The sequence below is a fragment of the Pteropus medius genome, unplaced genomic scaffold (genome assembly GCF_902729225.1).
Source record: "Pteropus medius unplaced genomic scaffold, Ma_sr-lr_union100, whole genome shotgun sequence".
Classification (NCBI taxonomy): Eukaryota; Metazoa; Chordata; class Mammalia; order Chiroptera; family Pteropodidae; genus Pteropus; species Pteropus medius.
The window spans coordinates 24,480,114-24,498,713 of NW_024354500.1; the positions used below are offsets into that span (position 1 = coordinate 24,480,114).

General features: G+C 29.6%; 1 protein-coding gene across 1 annotated transcript in view; it reads left to right on the forward strand.

Annotated features, from left to right (window-relative positions):
* The first annotated feature begins 10,666 nt into the window (after positions 1 to 10,666).
* The window catches only part of EYS (EGF-like photoreceptor maintenance factor), a 137,791-nt gene continuing 129,857 nt past the window's right edge, over positions 10,667 to 18,600 (forward strand). The window contains exons 1-2 of the mRNA XM_039853174.1: positions 10,667 to 11,411; positions 14,724 to 14,837. Of these exons, the coding sequence (XP_039709108.1) occupies positions 10,667 to 11,411; positions 14,724 to 14,837 (859 nt within the window). The remainder of the gene's footprint in view (positions 11,412 to 14,723; positions 14,838 to 18,600) is intronic.

Here is an 18,600-nt window from a genome sequence, read left to right on the forward strand (position 1 = left end):
ACAGAATGGAATACTACTCGGTAGAGCCACTCATAGTGAAAATATACAAAATCCTTTTCTTCCATAATAGACGGCTACTAATATATTTGAAAAATCAAGTAAAAATCAGTAAAATTCAATGTAGATTTTGGGTTATAGCTCCAACATATAAAGAACTTGGAAATTGTCATTTCCATCCTTATAGAAAGATAAAACTGAACAAAATGAAAATCAATGACTTTCCTCTGACCTCCCAGAAAACTGGCATTACCAAGCAAACTGCCACCTTGAAATCTGGAAAGATAGGAGAACAGAGAGAATCATAGCAGGTATCTCTTAGAGCAAAAACCACTGGATGCAAAAACTGGTAGGAACACTTAAATGAGAATTTCAGTGAATTGCTAGAGCCTGTGTGGACTAAGAACTCCTGGAAGCCAAAATTTTCGGTGGGCACTCACACTTTCATGGGCTTTACTTTCAGGATATCTACAAAATTCTTATTGTAAAAATCTGAGAATGATCTAATTAGGACCAATAAAGCAAATGGAAAGAGAAATTCTTTTGAAATAAACCGGGACCTTCTGCATAGCAAAAGCTTACTCTCCAGGGGGAAAATTTTTCTAGAGTCTTGTCCCAGAACAATGGAAAAGGACATTCTTTATACTCTGGCCCCCTCTAAACTATCTCAGCTAAAAAGAAGAAATTGTATAAAAAGGATCACTTGTAAAGGCCACATAATCTCTGTCAGACAATAGAAGCAGAAGGAACACTTTCTGGCTCATTCACTGACCACTCTTAACCTAATTCCAAAGCTAAACAAACACATTAAAATAAAGAAAAAACTATATATAAATACCTCATATGAACAGACACAAAATTCTCAACAAAATTGCCAACTTTAATCAAAAAAGAAATTTAAAAAAACATGAATAATTGGTATTCTACATATAAGGTTGACTTTACATTTTTAATCTAATTCACCATATTAACAGACTAAAGAAAAATGATCATATGATTATATTAATTGGCACATAAAAAATATGTGACAAAATCCAACAGCTAATCATAATAAAAAACTCTCAGAAAACTAGGAATACAGAGGGAAATCTTCAATTTGATAAAGAACATTTATAAAACTGATAGTTAACATCATATTTAATGCTGAGAAATGAGATACTTTTAAGATCAGGAATAAAGCAAGAATATTCTCTCACCACTCCTATTCAATATGTAGTGGAATTCCTAGTTAGTGCAATTAGACAATTAAAGCAAATGAAAGGTATGCAGGTTGGTAAGAAAAAAGTAAAACTGCCTCTATTTCCAAATATAAGAAATCTCCTGGAACTAATGAGTATGGAAGTCTGAAACAAGTTAACATAAATCAATTGTTTCCCCATGTAACAGCGATAAACAATATTGAAATGAAAAAATACATTTTATAATAGCATGGGAAAATAAATAATTAGATATAAATCTATGAAAATATTTTAGACCCAAAGGGAAAAAATTATGAACTCATGAAAAAATCTTAAATAATAGAATTGGGGAGATAGTTCATGTTTATTGTTTGGAAGCCTCAATATAGTTAAGATGTGAATTCTTCCTCACTTAATCTACAGATTCAACACAATCCAAATTGAAATCACAGAAAACTATTTTGTTAATATTGACACCTGGTGTTAAAGTATGGAAAGGTGAAAAACTAGAATAGCCACAATACTGATGAAGAAAAATAATGGAGGATTTACTCTACCTGGTTTCAAGACTTACCATAAAGCAAAAATAATCAAGGAAGTATGTTATTGGGGAAAGAATACACACATAGATCAGTAAAACAGAATAGAGGGCCCAGAAAAAGATCCACACAAATGTAGTCAATCAATCTTTGAAAGGAGCAAAGATAATTAAATGACAGAAAGTGTTTCAATAATTGCTTTTGGAACAATTTAATATCCATAAGAAAAAAAATGAACGTACACACGAAACTTACACTTTTAACAAAAATTAGCTCAAAATATATACATAATATAAAACACATAACTATAAAATTTTTAAAAGAAATGTAAGAGAAAAATCTAGATGTACTTAAGCTTGGCAGTGGATTTTTTTAATACAATGCCAAAAGCATGGTTCAAAAGAGAAAAAAAATAAAAATTTGGATTTTATTAAAACTAAAATCTTATGCTCTGTGAGTGATATTGTTAAGAAAATGGGAAGATAAACAGAGAAAATATTGGCAAAATGTCCATCTGATAATAAAACCCTCTTAAAACTCAACAATAACAAAATATCTCAATTAAAAAATGTCCAAACTTCACCAAAGAAGATATGCAGATGATAAATATACATATAAATAGTACTCAACGTCATTTGTCATAATGGATTTCAAAAATAAAGAATGATATACTACAAAACTCTTATTTGAATGGTTAAATCTAAAGAACTTAAAATAATAACTGCTGGAAAGAATACGGAGTAATATAAACTCTCATTCATTGCTGGTAGGAGTGAAAAATGTTATTGCCACCTTGGAAAATAAGCAGGTTTTTTTATTGTTTGTTTGTTTTTAATAAGACTAAACACCCTACCACATTTCAAACAACACAGTATGGGAATGGAAGGGGTGGTGGGGGTGGGAGAAATGAATAACATAAAGTGGAGAAAACTGACAAAAACTTCTTCAAGCCAGATGGTCAAGCTTAACCTGGACTGTGATTACTCATGTTGATACTATGTACCTTTCAATATGATGTGATAAAAATGATAATACTTCTGTGATCTTCTTCCCCAAACCATGTTACTCCAGTCTAACCATAATGTAAACATCAGACAAATCTCAGTTGAGGAACATTCTACAAACTACTTTACCAGTTCTAAAAGATATCAAAGTCATCAAAAACAAAGCAAGTCTGAAAAGTTGTCACAACCAAGAAGAGTCTAAGGAGCTATGACTAACATATATAATGCAGTAGTCTAGATGGGATCCTGGAAAAGAAAAAGGACAGAAAGTAAAAACTGAGGAATTCTGAATGAAGTATGGACTTATTAACTAAAGTTAGTTAATGAACTGATGGCTCATTAATTGTGACAAATCTGTCATACTAATGTGATATATTAAAAATGGGGGAAACTGGATGATGTGATATACACAAGAACACTGCATTCTGCCTCTCGTTCTGTCTTTGAAAATAAAAAAAAAACTAGATTTAAAAATTAAAAATATGTATGTGTTTTATATATTATGTTATGTGTATTATATATACTATATACATAGCATTTTATACTGCATTATATGTATTTTTATATATTTGACAACATAGAATTAAGCTCTTGAGAAAAATGAGTAAATGTATATTCTATGGGGCATGAAATAAGTGATGATTTTGAGAGTAGAGGGCTGCTTTCACTTCACAAATGAAATAGTATTTTAATTATTTAAATTATTAATTTTTTAAACTTTAGTAATAAGAAAATAAAATTTTACTAAAGATTAATACATTTCAAAGGGTGCAAGGAAATAATTTATTCTACATTTTTGTCACTTCAATACACGGCACTTTGTTTTGGATATGTTAGGATCACTTATCTGTCTACCGTTATATCATTTTGTGTATATAGGTATATATATATATATTTTTTGCTCTGTCCTTGTGTTTTGATTCTTTTTCACTTTCACAATATATTTTCAGTTTATTTTCTTTTTAATCTTGTCCACTGGAGTCATTATTACCCTACTTGTCTAAACATTCAAACCCTTAAAGAATGTGGACCTCAAGTAGATTTCACAAAACTTAAAAATTATTTATTAAAGACCTCAGCAAGAAATAATTATATCTCTAGAATATACAAATAAAAAATGTAGGAAAGTTTGCCACTTCTATAGCATTTAACATTTCCAAGTAATAAATTTTAGAAAGCAAGAATCGGTACCCGAAATTGGAAAAATGATTTCAACTCTCAAAACATTTTTGGCTGTAAGTCAAATAGCCTCTGGCCTTTTGTGGATTTTAGCTATCTAAATTTCAATGAAAGGCTACTATTTTAATAAAAATCTATTTTTAAAATTTTATGGAACTAAAATATATGGACAATGGAAGGGAAGTTTCACCTAATTTGAAAAACAAAAATAGAGGAAGAGTCTTCAAGATAATATTCTGAATTAAATGTAGAAAGAAGGAAGCCTAAAATGAAGCATAGTTTATCCAAATGTTTATTTTATAAAACCATTTCTGTTTCCTAAGGGCAAATAATGATGATATGATACGATATGATATGATATGATATGATTTGATAATTATGATATTATAATACCATCATTTTCTATATAACATTAATATTTTCAGCCTCTAGATAATTGCAATCTTGCTGAGGTAATATATTAAAAGTAAGATTAGAATATTACTAAATAATTTCTGATTCCTTAGAGTGTATTCTGATATGTCAACAATATCGCTACACCTTTTCACAGTGTCATATATGAAATGCAATGTTTTGATCCAATTTAATCACAATACATAAAAAAGTTAATATAAAAATCATAATAGGAGTTAAAAATGATAGTCCTAGTTTGATAACTTCTTTATACTCTATATTCAGTTGGTTTCCAGGAATCATTAATTCTTCTTTTAAATGATAACACATTGATTTTTCTCTTTATTCCTGTTACCACTTTGGATCCAGATATTATATACTAGCTAGATTATGGCAAATATAACTTAGATGGTTTCCTTAAATGTAGCTTTTCCTCCTTGTAGTGTAAAATATTCTGGAAAAATATATGATCTCAGTTAAGAGATAGGGCATATTGTCAGGAAAGACTTAAATAATGAAACCTAATGTTATCATTTAAATTCATACTTTAATCATCTATAAAAGAGAATATGGTATTTACAAAATTTGATATTTACAAAATATATTTACATTTACATTAAATGTAAATATCATATTCTCATTTTATAGATGATTAAAATTGAAATACTCGCAGATTTTATTGAAGGCTACATGCAAACACAGATATGGTGATACTACTGCAAATTATTTCTAGTCTAGGTTACTTACAGAATGCATATTTTAATCTTAGCAAACAAATTCTATTTCTTATGTTGTAACTACTTTTTAATAATACCCATTTAAAAATGTTTAGGCCTATTCATTGAGCATGTGGAATAAAAATAAAAATAATTTTAAAATAACAGACTATATTTAATTTCTAGCCATTTCAGCATGTTAAAATGATACATAAAATTACACCTTTATATGTAAATGAGAATCAGCAAACCAAAAAGTTCTGACCGTATTTCAATCCTAAATCTAATCTCATGACATACTTCATTTCTAAACTTATCCTTGTGGTTAATCTTATTTCCTAGCATCACTGATCCCTACACATTTCCTATATTCACTCCCTTCTTGACTGTTTCTTCATTTGAAAATTATATAAAGGCGAGAAAAAGAAGTAAAATGATTTTCAGGGAATAGAATGAAGCTGCATATTTGCACATTATTTCCTTTGTAAGGTATTTTGAGGCATATCACAATGCAAAGACACCTTGGAAGGAGTGCCTAGATTAAGGTTTTTAGGTCAAACGTAGCTTTCTGTAGAACTGCAGTCTAAAATGAGATTTAATTACACTCAGGTGATTTCTTTGCTCACTCTTTTTTTTTCTCTCATTTGATTTGTTTTTCCAAGAGTTTTCTACATTGGCTTTTTCTCTCTCTTGACGCCTCTAAACCTACCACCTAACTCTAATCTTTCTGTTACTGTTACATTAATTAAACTGCATTGTAACCATCAAATTAGTAAACACACTTCATAATTTATATAAGTACTAACTTTGTAAAAATTTCGAAAATATTTTCCTCCTTTGTTTTCCTTAACAAAATGTAAAGTTATTTTGAAATACCATTTTTTACTTATCTCATAAACAAACATTATTGTTTTTCAGGATTTTATCTTTGTCGTCTTTTACCTAAGCCCCTTTGGTCCTATTATTGGAACCATGTTTTAAATATTCTTCTTCCGAAATTGATTGCCTGTACTCCATAGATTCTAACTCAACTTTAATTTAAAATTTACTATTTTTGCCCTTTAATGTACTCCTTCCTAGGATATTTATTCTCTTCGCTGCTGGTAATGGTAACTATTTTGGCAATTCTAGAACACACATTTTCATTTCTCTCCTGCAATATTAATTCATTCTGTGGTGTCCAAAATGTGTTATGTACTCTCTAAGAGGTCAGGCACAAAACATTATCATTTTATATCTGTTACTTTTATCTCCTATATTTCTAATTTTTAATTTTATGTGTTTTATCAAGTGTCATATATCATTTATAAAAATAAATAGCTAATAATTTTGGAGGTCATACTTCATAATTGGGTGAAAATTTAAAAAAAATAAAAAACACCAGTGTACAGAATCGACTGCGAACTCATTAAAAGCCTCCACAGTTCATGATGTGATGCACTAGACACAGTGCAAGTGAGTTATATGATCACTAATCTTCACTCAGATATCTTTTATCGAATGTCCATTATAATCCAAGCACTATAATAGGTGCATTACATTCAAAGTTTTCTTTGTTTATATAAAATATATTTATTCGAATCTATCTCCTTATTTTTTAAAGGAGATCATTTAAGATAATTTGTATATTTGAATGGGAGAATATTATCTATGTTTTATTAGTGTTGAATCTATGTTGGGCTTTATTTGTTAGAGTAATCTAACTGCAAAGCTAATATAAAAGTGATACAGCTCACATCATCTGAAATTACTTGTTTTTTTTTTTCCTGTGAAATATTATCTCAGTAGCATCACTGCCAAGTGATGTTGTGGTTGCAATTAACACACAATGCTATGAATGACTCTATTATAGTTCTTGGATATCAAGGCACTTGGCTGAAGAACTTATAAGATGTCAATAACACATGAGATGAAAAATTATTTCTGATTTCAACTCTTGAACACACTATGAACATATATTTGTTTTCAGAATGTCATTTGACTTGCTGCATTGGATAGGATTTGAATCATGTCTTTATAAATGAAGAACTGATTCACACATCATTATATTTACCTTTCAAGTCCAAATTACTGCTCTTTATTTAAATGTATTCATATGTAATGTTTACATTAATCTTGTTCTAATAAAATCCAAAGTATTTTGTATTCAGCATACATAGATGCAAATTGACCTCACAAAAGTTCTTTTTTGGGGTCTTCTATTTTTATTTATTTCAGTTTTCTTGAGATGGAAAAGCAATACATCAAGTCACTTTCTCTTAGAAAATATAAATGCACAATAATTAGGGACCGAGAGAATTCTGAGAATCATGGGATTAGCCACACAGTAATGTGAGTGCACATCTGCAGCTAGTCTAAAAATGTCACAGAGATCTAATTCTGCTTCAATGCAAATGTAATTTATTTCTTAGTATTTCCATGTGGAAATAAATTGGTGATTATGTTTGTTTAAACCAATTTACTACTTAATTTTTATTGTATCTTTTTTCAACTAGGCTACTGGGAAAATAATGCAGCTGTGCAGGTTGATACTACTGTAAATTTGTGATTTACAGCCACAAATGTATTTCAGTATTGCCTAGTGATCCTTCTATTTTGTCTTAATTAACATTCTCACACATTTTCTTCACTGTTTATTTCAAATCTTGTTCAATCTCTTCCCTCCAAACTCACCATGTCCACCAATCACCTATTTTATAAAGAAAATAGAACATCCCACAAGATAAATTTCTTAATTTCTTGCCACCAAAGTCACAATCTTAAATTTGCAATAATTTTCTCCTTTCCTCCTACTCTGCACTGTATTCATTGCCACTTATTTTTTCTATACTGCTTTATTATCTCTCTATATATCTTTTCTTCATGATTTACAAAGGATCAAGCCTTTCACATTTTAAAACAATCTTCCAACAACTTTACATACATATTGATATATAAAAATATATGATTAATATGGTCAGATTTATAATTCCAGTCCAGCTTCTCTTCTATGCTCCTATCAGTATATACCATTTATGTCTGAATACATCTACAAAAAATTCACTCAGATAGACTTTAAATTCAATATATATGCATGAGTGATTCTGACATTCTCTCTCCCTTACCATTTTGTTTCTGCAATTATTCCTCCTGGGTTTCTTTCTCATTGATCAACATCCTTTAAGACCATATAATTCTACCATTTAAATATTTCTGGATTTTATCATTGTTATTATATTTCTGCCACTGTATTAATCAGGTAATCACTATTGTTTCACTAGATTAGTGCTACTGCCTTCTCCACATGTGTCATCTCTCCCAGTTGTACCTATTAGTACATTCCTTACTCTGCAACTAAACCTATGTCATTGAAACAAAATTTGTTCTTATTAATCTCCTACATAAAATCTTCAAGTTTTTCCATTGTCCTCAGATAAATGTGAGCTCCTTTTCTGATAATGCTTGCCCCCTCTTGATATACTACCTATCTAAATTAACACTTATATTTTATCATAATTTCTTTTTTCTCTACACCTAAAAGCTCTGCTCTTACTTCTGCAGTGTCCAGTGTCATGCTCATTTCAAAATATTTAGCTAGATGTTTTCTTCAGGAATTTCCTTGGGTGGGAGTGAGGGAGGCAATTTTTCTATATGATTCCATTTTATTGTCCAAGCTTATCTTTGTTAATTATTAAATATTCCTGCTACACTTTCTTATAGTTCTCTAGACTATCTTTTTGATAGCAAATTGATGATATTTCATGCCTCATAATCTGTCTGCATTAAGTTTTTGGTTCTAATTTCTCTTGGTCATTGATGAATTCCTAGTACCTAGCATATTGTCATGAACATAGATTAGGAACAAATAGATTCATTTAAAGTATTCTTTACACCTCAGTGAGATTATTAATTTAAATTCAAAAGTTATGATTGATGTATTTCAAATGAACATGATCATACAGAACTTTTAGTTCTAAGAAAGTTATAATTTAAACTTTTCCATGTGCATATTAAGCTAATATATTACTTTTATGAATTCATATATTATAGATTTATAATAACCAGAACTGAACTTGCAAAGAGGTAATTTATAACTCAAATTTAATGTCTATAATATCTAAAATGACCATTAAAATATTAGACTTACCATAAATATTTGATATTAACTACCAGTTAATTACCTAATAATGGCATAAAATCATTTATGTTAACAATATTTAGTTGATAGTTGAGGTATATTAGAATGGCTGGGATTTTGAATCTGACAAATCTGGGTTTTAATTGCTGAGTAAAATTAGACAATAATAAAAAGTTACCATTTATTGAATGATGTATACATATTTAAATAGTTTAATTCAATCTTCAGTACTACTTTGTTAATTCAAAACTACTATGATAATATCTTTAAATTAATATATTTAATATATAAAAATAGAGAAAATTAATGTTCATGTGGCCAAAGAACTTAGAATGAATAACTAACAATTAAAATCTAAAGAATATATTTTTTCCATTATACTACTTATCTTTATCAGAATTTGAATTTTGTTGTAAGGCTTATAGTTTATTTGTTAATCATGTAGTATAGTGATTTGCACAGAGAAAACCCTCAATGAATGATAGTTACTTTTTAAAATTGAGTTTATAGAAAATCTCAAAATCCCTGTTTGGTTTCTTGCCTTTTCTCTGGGAGTAGTGATGCCTCCCAAAAGAATCAATCTCCTGACTCCTCCTTTTATACCAGTGATAAGTGATGAAAGAGTACATTACTACCATACTACTTCTATTTATTATATTTTCATTAAATAATTTTACGTTTCCTTTTTACCCCCCATACCTTCTCCCCCTGCATGGTCTGATCATTCCTAAAGAAGTTAGGTGAAGACTCGTTCTAAGTTTAGTCATTTGTACAACTAAAATTTTCTTAGTGTTTTGTATATGTGGGACTTACCATCTTCTGGATTACTCTTAGAAGAACATGATTTATCACCAAGAGATATCATAAGGTTTATGTTTATATAAAAATATTACATGAACATTATGTTTAAATTATTTTATTCTTATGTTTTTTAAAGATTTTTTCTAAAACTAATCAGAGAGAGATATTTATATTTAAAGTTTTTTTTTCTAAAACTAATCAGAGAGGGTTATTTATATCTAAAGAAAATCAAAGCCTTCCATAAAAGAAGGATATTGACTATTATTGTGTTTTAGTTATGTTGAAGCCTGATATAAAGACTGTAGTTAGTTGCTGGTTTAATTATGAAATGATAACAAACATTTTCAGAATCTGATAATTATATAGGGTAGGGTGAGATGCAACATATCTTAACCACGTTTTTTCCTTGTTTCACAAAGAAGGTACCTAGCTACTGGTAACACTGTCCTTACAGAAAACAGCTAAAAGGTTTTTTTGTATTATTAAGTAGTTTAGGAAAAACTTTACTAACAATGTATATTTTTCTTCTGTTTAAAGGGGCATTTAAAGCAATTGAACTCTACTGTTTTTTGATCAAAATCTAGTCATCAAATCCACTTGCACCTCAGTAAAAAGAAAAAAAAAAAAACGTTTTCCAGGAATCCCTGAACGTGAATGAAATCTCTGCTCAGAAATTGCTAGTGATATTGAAAGCCCATTTTGAGCAATTCTTTATGACATTTACATGATAGACTGTAAAGTAATGACTAACAAATCAATTATGATTCTGAACTTGGTGGTTCTTCACAGCATGTTTATAAATGGAAAAACAACATGTAAATTGGTGGAAGAATGGCATACACAACCCTCATCATATGTGGTGAATTGGACATTAACAGAAAACATCTGCATGAATGTCTATGGAAATTGCTGGTTTGGGGATGTAAATATTAAAATGAGTACTTCAGGCAATCAAGCTGTTCCCCAGATTTGCCCTTTGCAAATTCAATTAGGAGACATCCTTATAATTTCTTCTGAACCATCTCTTCAATCTCCAGAAATAAATTTGATGAATGTTTCTGAAGCATCATTCCTTGACTGTCTGCAGAATTTCACAACTGAAGATCAGTTACTTTTTGGTTGCAAACTAAAAGGAATGCACACTATTAATTCTCAGTGGTTGAGTGTTGGGACACATTATTTTATCACAGTAAAGGCAAGTGGTCCATCGCTCTGTCACCTGGGACTTCGACTAAATGTGACAGTGAAAGAGCAGTTCTGCCAGGAAAATCTGAGTTCCCAATTTTGTTCTGGGCATGGTAAATGTCTTACTGAAGTTTGGAGCAAGACATACAACTGCCACTGTGAGCCTCCATTTTCTGGAAAATACTGCCAGGAACTTGATGTATGTTCTTATAAACCATGTCAAAATTATAGCAGTTGCATTAATAAAAGAGAAATATGGAATAAGCAAGGATATGAATGCATCTGTCACCCACCATTTACAGGTAAAATTACTTTAAAAATACCATAGTTCTATTAAATTAGAAATAAGAACAATTCATAAACTCCTACTTACCAAAAAATAAGATACACTGTTTAAAATTTTGTAGGTCTTTTAGACTGAGCTCAATTCGGATTCTGTATATATTAAAATCCAATCAGTAATTCTCTAAAATAAGTATTTTGCTTGTTTAAAGAGGATTTTTTAAACAACATGTTCTATCCTGAAACAACCAATTTTACATCTTTCCTAAAATTGATTCTTACTGTCTCATTAAAAAATAATATTATCAGAATAATATGTTTTAGTCATTAAGTGAAATTCCCAAGCTTATGATATTTGAGATAAACGGTTCTGGGTGATAATGTGGATATGAAGTATGGATCTGAGTTGAGGAAGGGAAGGAGCTATGTGGTTAGAGGAGAAGCCATTGAAGTTACTTGGGAGAGTTGGAGAAGAAAAGATAATAGTGAGCCAAAGCAATGTCCTTAATGGATGTTGGTGTGGCACCTATAAAGCAATTGATAGATAATAGTGATAAGAAACAAAAGAGCATGATATAATCAATAACTAGTTATAATAATTTAGATGAGAGGCAATGATGAGAAAAGTTTATAAAAGGAAGATATTTGGTGAGTAGATGAAGATAGGGCAATCTAAAAACGATATAAACTATACTACTGATGCCAAAGTGAGAATTTGAGAGAAAATAAACTATCTTTATTCGAAAGTTTACTATGAAAGAGGGCTTGTTCGTTTGTTTGTTTGTTTTTATATAAGAATTTTAGAGCCCTGGCATGGAGAATTACAAAGATAATGGGTGAGACAAGGATGATCTAACAAAGTGAAATACTTAGTGTGGTTGGCAGTGATAGCATGAGAAAACAAATAACAAATCAGTAGTGTATTTTGGTCCAGAGAGAGGAAGGAGAATGAGCAATAGATATGACTAGAGCAAATCGGACTCAGAGATGTAACTAATTTTATTGGGTAGGCTTTAGGGGTTTTTTCTTCCATGGAGCCAAGTTTGAGGAGCCTGTGCAATCAAATATAATGGAAGATATTAATAAGCCACTGTAGGTTCTAAAATCCACCTAAGCCGATCTCTCAAAGAGTGATTTTAGACACTAGAGTGTGGAAGTGCCAAGCCCATTTCAGAAGTTAATCTGAGCAATATCCACTGAACATCATCCCTCTATAACTGGGAGTAAATTCTGATTTGACTCTACTGGTGTCTTGATAAAAGATCTGTTAGCCTACTCATCCTGGGGTATATCAGTTCATTAAAATTAAGATAGTTTATTAAAAAAAGTGAAAGCACTCAAATTGCTGATTTGGGATGACTAAAAAGCAATTTAACTGAGAGCCTCTAAAGCATACATTTTAACAGGTCCAAAGAATTTTAAAGAATATTTGGTCAGAAAGTTTCTACCATCTATTAGAATACAAATTGGTATATATGTAATTATATATCATAGAATGGTTTCAATGTTTTTTTTTTCATAGCTGCGTAGTGTTTTTTCTTAGCCAATGTTTGTTTGCTGCTTATTTATTAGAAACATAATCATATATCATTTAAATAATTAAATTTTAAACACCATGAAAGTACTTAATATTATTTATTTTTTAAAACATTGAGAATATACCATTATGCCACTTTAATTATAAATAAATTACTTCAATTTTAAATTTTAGAAGATACATGTAGCATATGTAGAATAATTAAAGAAATTGGAATTGTTCACTGTATTAGTTTGCTAGCACTACCATAACAAAGTGCTGCAATTTAAGTGGCTTCAACAACAGAAGTTTATTTTCTGAGTTATAGAGGCAAAATATTCAAGATCAAAGTGTTGGCAGGTTTGGTTTCTACTGAAGTTTCTCTCCTTGGTCAGTAGACAGCCATCTCTCTGTGTCTTCACATTGTCTTCCCTCTATATGTGTCCACTCCTTCAAAACTTTTTTTATAAGGACATCTGTTATATTTGCTTAGTACTCACCCTAATGACCTTATTTGACCTCTACTATCTTTCTGAAGACTATATCTCCAAAAATAGTCACACTGTGAATCCTTGGGTGTTAGAATTTCAACATATAAATTTGGGGGGTGGCTGGTGGTCACAATTTAGCTCAGTACACTCACTAAAATTGTAATAGGACATGACCTATTAAACTGTTAATTTAGTTTTTATGTGGCAATATTTATACAATTATAAGTAATTATATTTTCATTGTATTGGAGGTTGTTTAGAGGTAAAAGAAGGAAAAAGAGTTCCACATTAATGAGGGAGGAATGTCAATTTATAAGGAATTTGAAAGGCAAAAACTGCTTACAAATAAAATTCAGAATTTGATTAGAATAGAGGGAGGCCTTTTGCCAAATTATATGCAACTGTTTTGTAGTAACATTTGTCTACTTGCCAAGTCCTAAAATTTTCTAGGCACATTCTTCTATAGGGATATTATGAGATAACTAACTGCATAAAAATTATGCTATACAAGTTTGTGGTATGTGATATAGTAGGACCGCAATAGTTTATGTAAGTGGGATTTGGAAAACTTGATATAACAGCAAGGGCAAGAAAGTGTAGAATTTAGAAGTTTATGCATAGCTTCTGAGAATCCAAGCAGCCTTTCCTATTTTTCTGCCCTATAATTTTATATTTTATTTTATTTTTTATTTTACTGTAAAAAAAACATTTAATCTGAGAGCTACTTTCTTAAATTTTTAAGTGTACAATATATTATTGTTGACAATAGGTACAATATTCTACAATTCTTAAGAGCATATTCATCTTGCTTAACTAAAACTTTATGCCCTCGTTCCTTTTCTGATGATGAAATTTTGCATTTTCCACTTTTGAATCATTTCCTTGACTGTATGGTAGGGCCAAGACACAATATATGTTTGAATGTGTCAATTCAAATTTTATAAATTATCACTTCATTACTACCAGTGTACATCAAAGAACTGGTACTTACACATATTAATATTATCTACTAGCAAGACAAGATGAACACGTGCAAATTATTATAAAAAATAACTAAAGCTTAAATATCAACAATCAGAAAGATATTATTTGAATATTAAAGTATGGGGTCAAAAGATAGAAAAACTGATGTAAAATTTATTGAAATTGTTTCAATTTAAATACATCATCATGCACACTCTTTCTTACTTAGAATTACATTTTGTCTAAAATTTGATATTATTCATTATTGAAAAATTCGAGGTAATTGATGATCATAATTAACCATTTTTATACAATGTAAATATTTTAATCTATTCAAAGATATTCTTTTTTAATTTTTGCAGGCATAAATTGTTCAGAAATAATTGGCCAATGTAAACCACATATCTGTTTCCATGGGAATTGCAGCAATATTACTGAAAATAGTTTCATTTGTGAATGTGATGAACCATATTCAGGTAAAAAATGCACATATATGTATATACACACACATACACACAATTTTAATTTTGTCTTATTATTTTAAATAACATTTTAAATGTATCATTTATTACTAAAAAAATACGGTTTTAGAGGTTGGATTCTCTGACCTTTTTTAAGGGATAAGTTGAATAAATCTATTTGGTTAACAATTAATTGATTACTCTGCTAAATTTTCCATAATTTAAGAAGGATTTGGATGCAAATTGATGACTTTTTTACTATAATAAAATATGTTTTGTTTTTAAGGACTAAAACAGTTTTAGGAATCTGGTTAGTAATATGAAAAAGTAATCATATTACAAATAATTTCCAAAATTATATCTAATACTTCCTTAAACAACATGTCATTACAGACAAATCCCCTTTTATGAAGAGTAAAAATGTTTTATCTTTTCAAATGAATTTAAAGATGTAAAATGAAGTCATCATTTAAGCAAATAGTATTAAAATGTTTGGTTAAACGTTTTAACAATGAATGTGTTTAAACCATTCCCATCTTATCTTTGAACTCTTCTACAGTTTCCATCTTCTGGGAAATGTAGCTCACCATTAGTATATTTGCTCCTGTGCAAAATGTCTTTAGGCAGTGGTGTTTCTAGCCACAATTCAACACCTAAAGACTTCTTTTGGGAGAGTGAAACAAAAGATAATTGACTCTCAAACCAGAGAATGGTAATATCTTAGAATGTTTCTCCTGAAGTTCCTTCTATGGAAGTTAAAGAGGATTTGAGTTTTTGGTAGAGTACATTATTCACTGCCCCATCGGAAGAGGGGTTGGTAACAATGCAGGCAGCAAGAACTCCAGCTGTCTTTAATGAATCTTTTAAAGTCTTTTTTTCCCCTTAAGTCTTTTTTCCTAGAGAAAGGTTATGAGTTGAAAGATATTTAATAGTATCTTATCATATCCCACATACATATAGATACCATATAATTTTTCTTCCAAATCATGGAATTTAAAGCAAAAAAAAAAAAAAGGTAAAAAAAAAAAGCTAAAGCGGTTATAATTATATAATATTTGAAATATTTATTTATCAATTAGCAAATAGTTTCATTAAATAGGCAACCATATAAAGTAGCTCTATCCAAAAATTATTTTTAAATAAAATTTTTCCAAAGAAAATAATTACAACTTCATATCTGAAAGTCAAAAGGAAATTTTAAAACATACTTTATATTGATTATCTGAATATTACAAAATAATATAAGCAGAAACTATGGTTAGTCATATTTATTTCCAGAACTATGTTGTTAGTATTTTTCTAAAGAATGAGTATATTTTCAATATTGTCTTATTTAAATTTGTGATAAAATTATACCCTCTTTAATGTTACATTTATAGTTAGTAAGTTTTAAATTGTCAGTGCCTTTAATTGACTCTTCTATGTCATTCTTAATTTAAGGCATTTTCACTGAACACATGTTGAGTGAGGTTTCTGTTAACTCAAAGGAAAATTTGCTAAATGGAGAGTGTTCTCAATTCTATGTTTTTCATAAAATGCATATATTAAATATGTTTTATAGGAGCCATATTTTTATTCTATTCAAAATTATTTTCTTTGAAAAACATGTTTAATGATAATCCTCATGAAATAAATGTTCTCCACATGTAATTCCTTTGAATGTTTGGCAAAACTTAGGTGCTACAAAATTGTAGGCCTTCTCAATTTATTTCCATTATGTTCTACCCTATAAATTTGTCCATGAAATATAGGAGCCCTCTCACATATTGCTTCCCTCACAGCCAGCTATTCCAAAGCACAGTTATAACCTTGTATACTTTTGAATTTATTGAATTTATTAATGCATTCATTGTGTTATACAGGAATAAATATTGATGTCCCTTTTACACGTAAGTACAGCTCACTGGAAAATTCAAAAACTGATTGTTATGTTTAATCAGCTGTAACTGATTTTGAACAAGATATAACCAAAATTTAGAGAATTCTTCCACTAAAATGTAAAAACTTCTCTGAAACATATAGGTTTATTTTCAAAGTCATTCTTCAGAAGTTTAAAAATTTCTGCCATGTTCCACTTTTTTTCCAATATCAGTTTTGTCACAAAAATTTAGTTTGTTTTTCTGTGAACATTTAACCTTAATAATGAATTTTGCAAGTATCCAATTGTGTGACTATTGCAACTAGTTTGTTTTAAAATATGAATGTGTATGCACCACAATAAAATCCAACTACATTTTTCCATTCCTTTCTTAACTTAATCAAAATGATGTATATATCATGATATGCTTATGAAAATGTATATCTACAATTTTACCACAAGAACAAATAACTTTAACTTTCAACATTTTTACTAAATTTTAATACCATTCCTAATACTATCAAATGCCCTGCCTTCAAAAGAATAAACTTATAAAACTTTATTTTAATTCAGTGAATTGGATGAAAGAAATCAAACCATTATTGAAATTAACTACCCATTTGAAATCTCTTTTTTAACTAATATCAATCAGTAAATTCTTTTAACTGTGTGAATTTAATCTGCTAATTAAGCCAATACATTTATAAGGATACTTTCATTGTTGTATTTACAAAGAAATTTACAACAGAAAATGGAAATAATTTTGTGACAGATCTAAATAAAAAAGACATGCTTCACAGAGAGATGTGGAAGAACACCTTCTGCATCTTCACCTAACTCATCACTGGCAGGCAGCTTTCTAAAATAATTGCTCACATTTAAAATAGATGTTAGTCGTTTTTCAAGCAGGGTGTATAAAGACCTAGTCTTCAAATTGTCAGTGATGTCACTAATACACTATGATGAATCATTAATAGTAACACAATTTACAGGCAAACTACATATTCATTATCAAACTTGCAGTGAAACAAATTCGAAATATTTTTTAAACTGTAATTGTTTCTTTTGATCTTATTGAATTTTAAGTATTTATTATAAAGCAAAAAATACATATCAGCACACAATAAAAATATATAAATAGTTGTATATTTATACCAGGGGCTTGCATGCTTTTTTCTGTAAAGGGTCAGATAGTAAAATTGCAGACTTTCTGCACCACGTGGCCTCAGTTTCAGTAATTCAACTCTGCTATGGTAGTGTGAAAGCAGCCATAGATAATATGTAAATGAATGAATTTGTGTTCCAATAAAACTTTATTTATAAAAATATGTAGAAGGTCATATTTGACTCCCCGTTTTAGTTTACCAACCCCTGATTTATTTATACCATGCAATAAATGACCAAACTTCTATAGCAAGAACATACAGTCAACTCTCTATAAACCCTGTGACAAGACTACTTAGCCTCAATTTGTCTGTCCTATGAAACATAGACATAACTCATAATTTCTGGTGGTTACCACTAACCCATTTTACTTGGAGACAGACAGCTTCGCTCTTGCAGAGCAGTATTATCAGATTCTTCTCTCACCACCAACTGAGCAAGGAAGGAGTCAGCTATATTTGTGGCTGCTTGAGACTTCAAAATCCCACAAACTGTCCTTAAATGAGAAATACACTTTGATTCTGGAAAGGATTGTGAAAAGAGAGGTAGATTATAACTGGTTAACTTGCTAGTTTATCCTCATATTAAAACAATATGCTACTATGTATCTTTCATGCTCCTAGAAAAGATCATAGAAATTTTAGAGTACAAAATGGAGATCAGTTAAACCCATCCCTGTTTATTTTAAATGCAACTGTGAATAACAGTACTTAGAAAATCCAAGACAAATGGTAATTTGATAATTGGGGACAACTG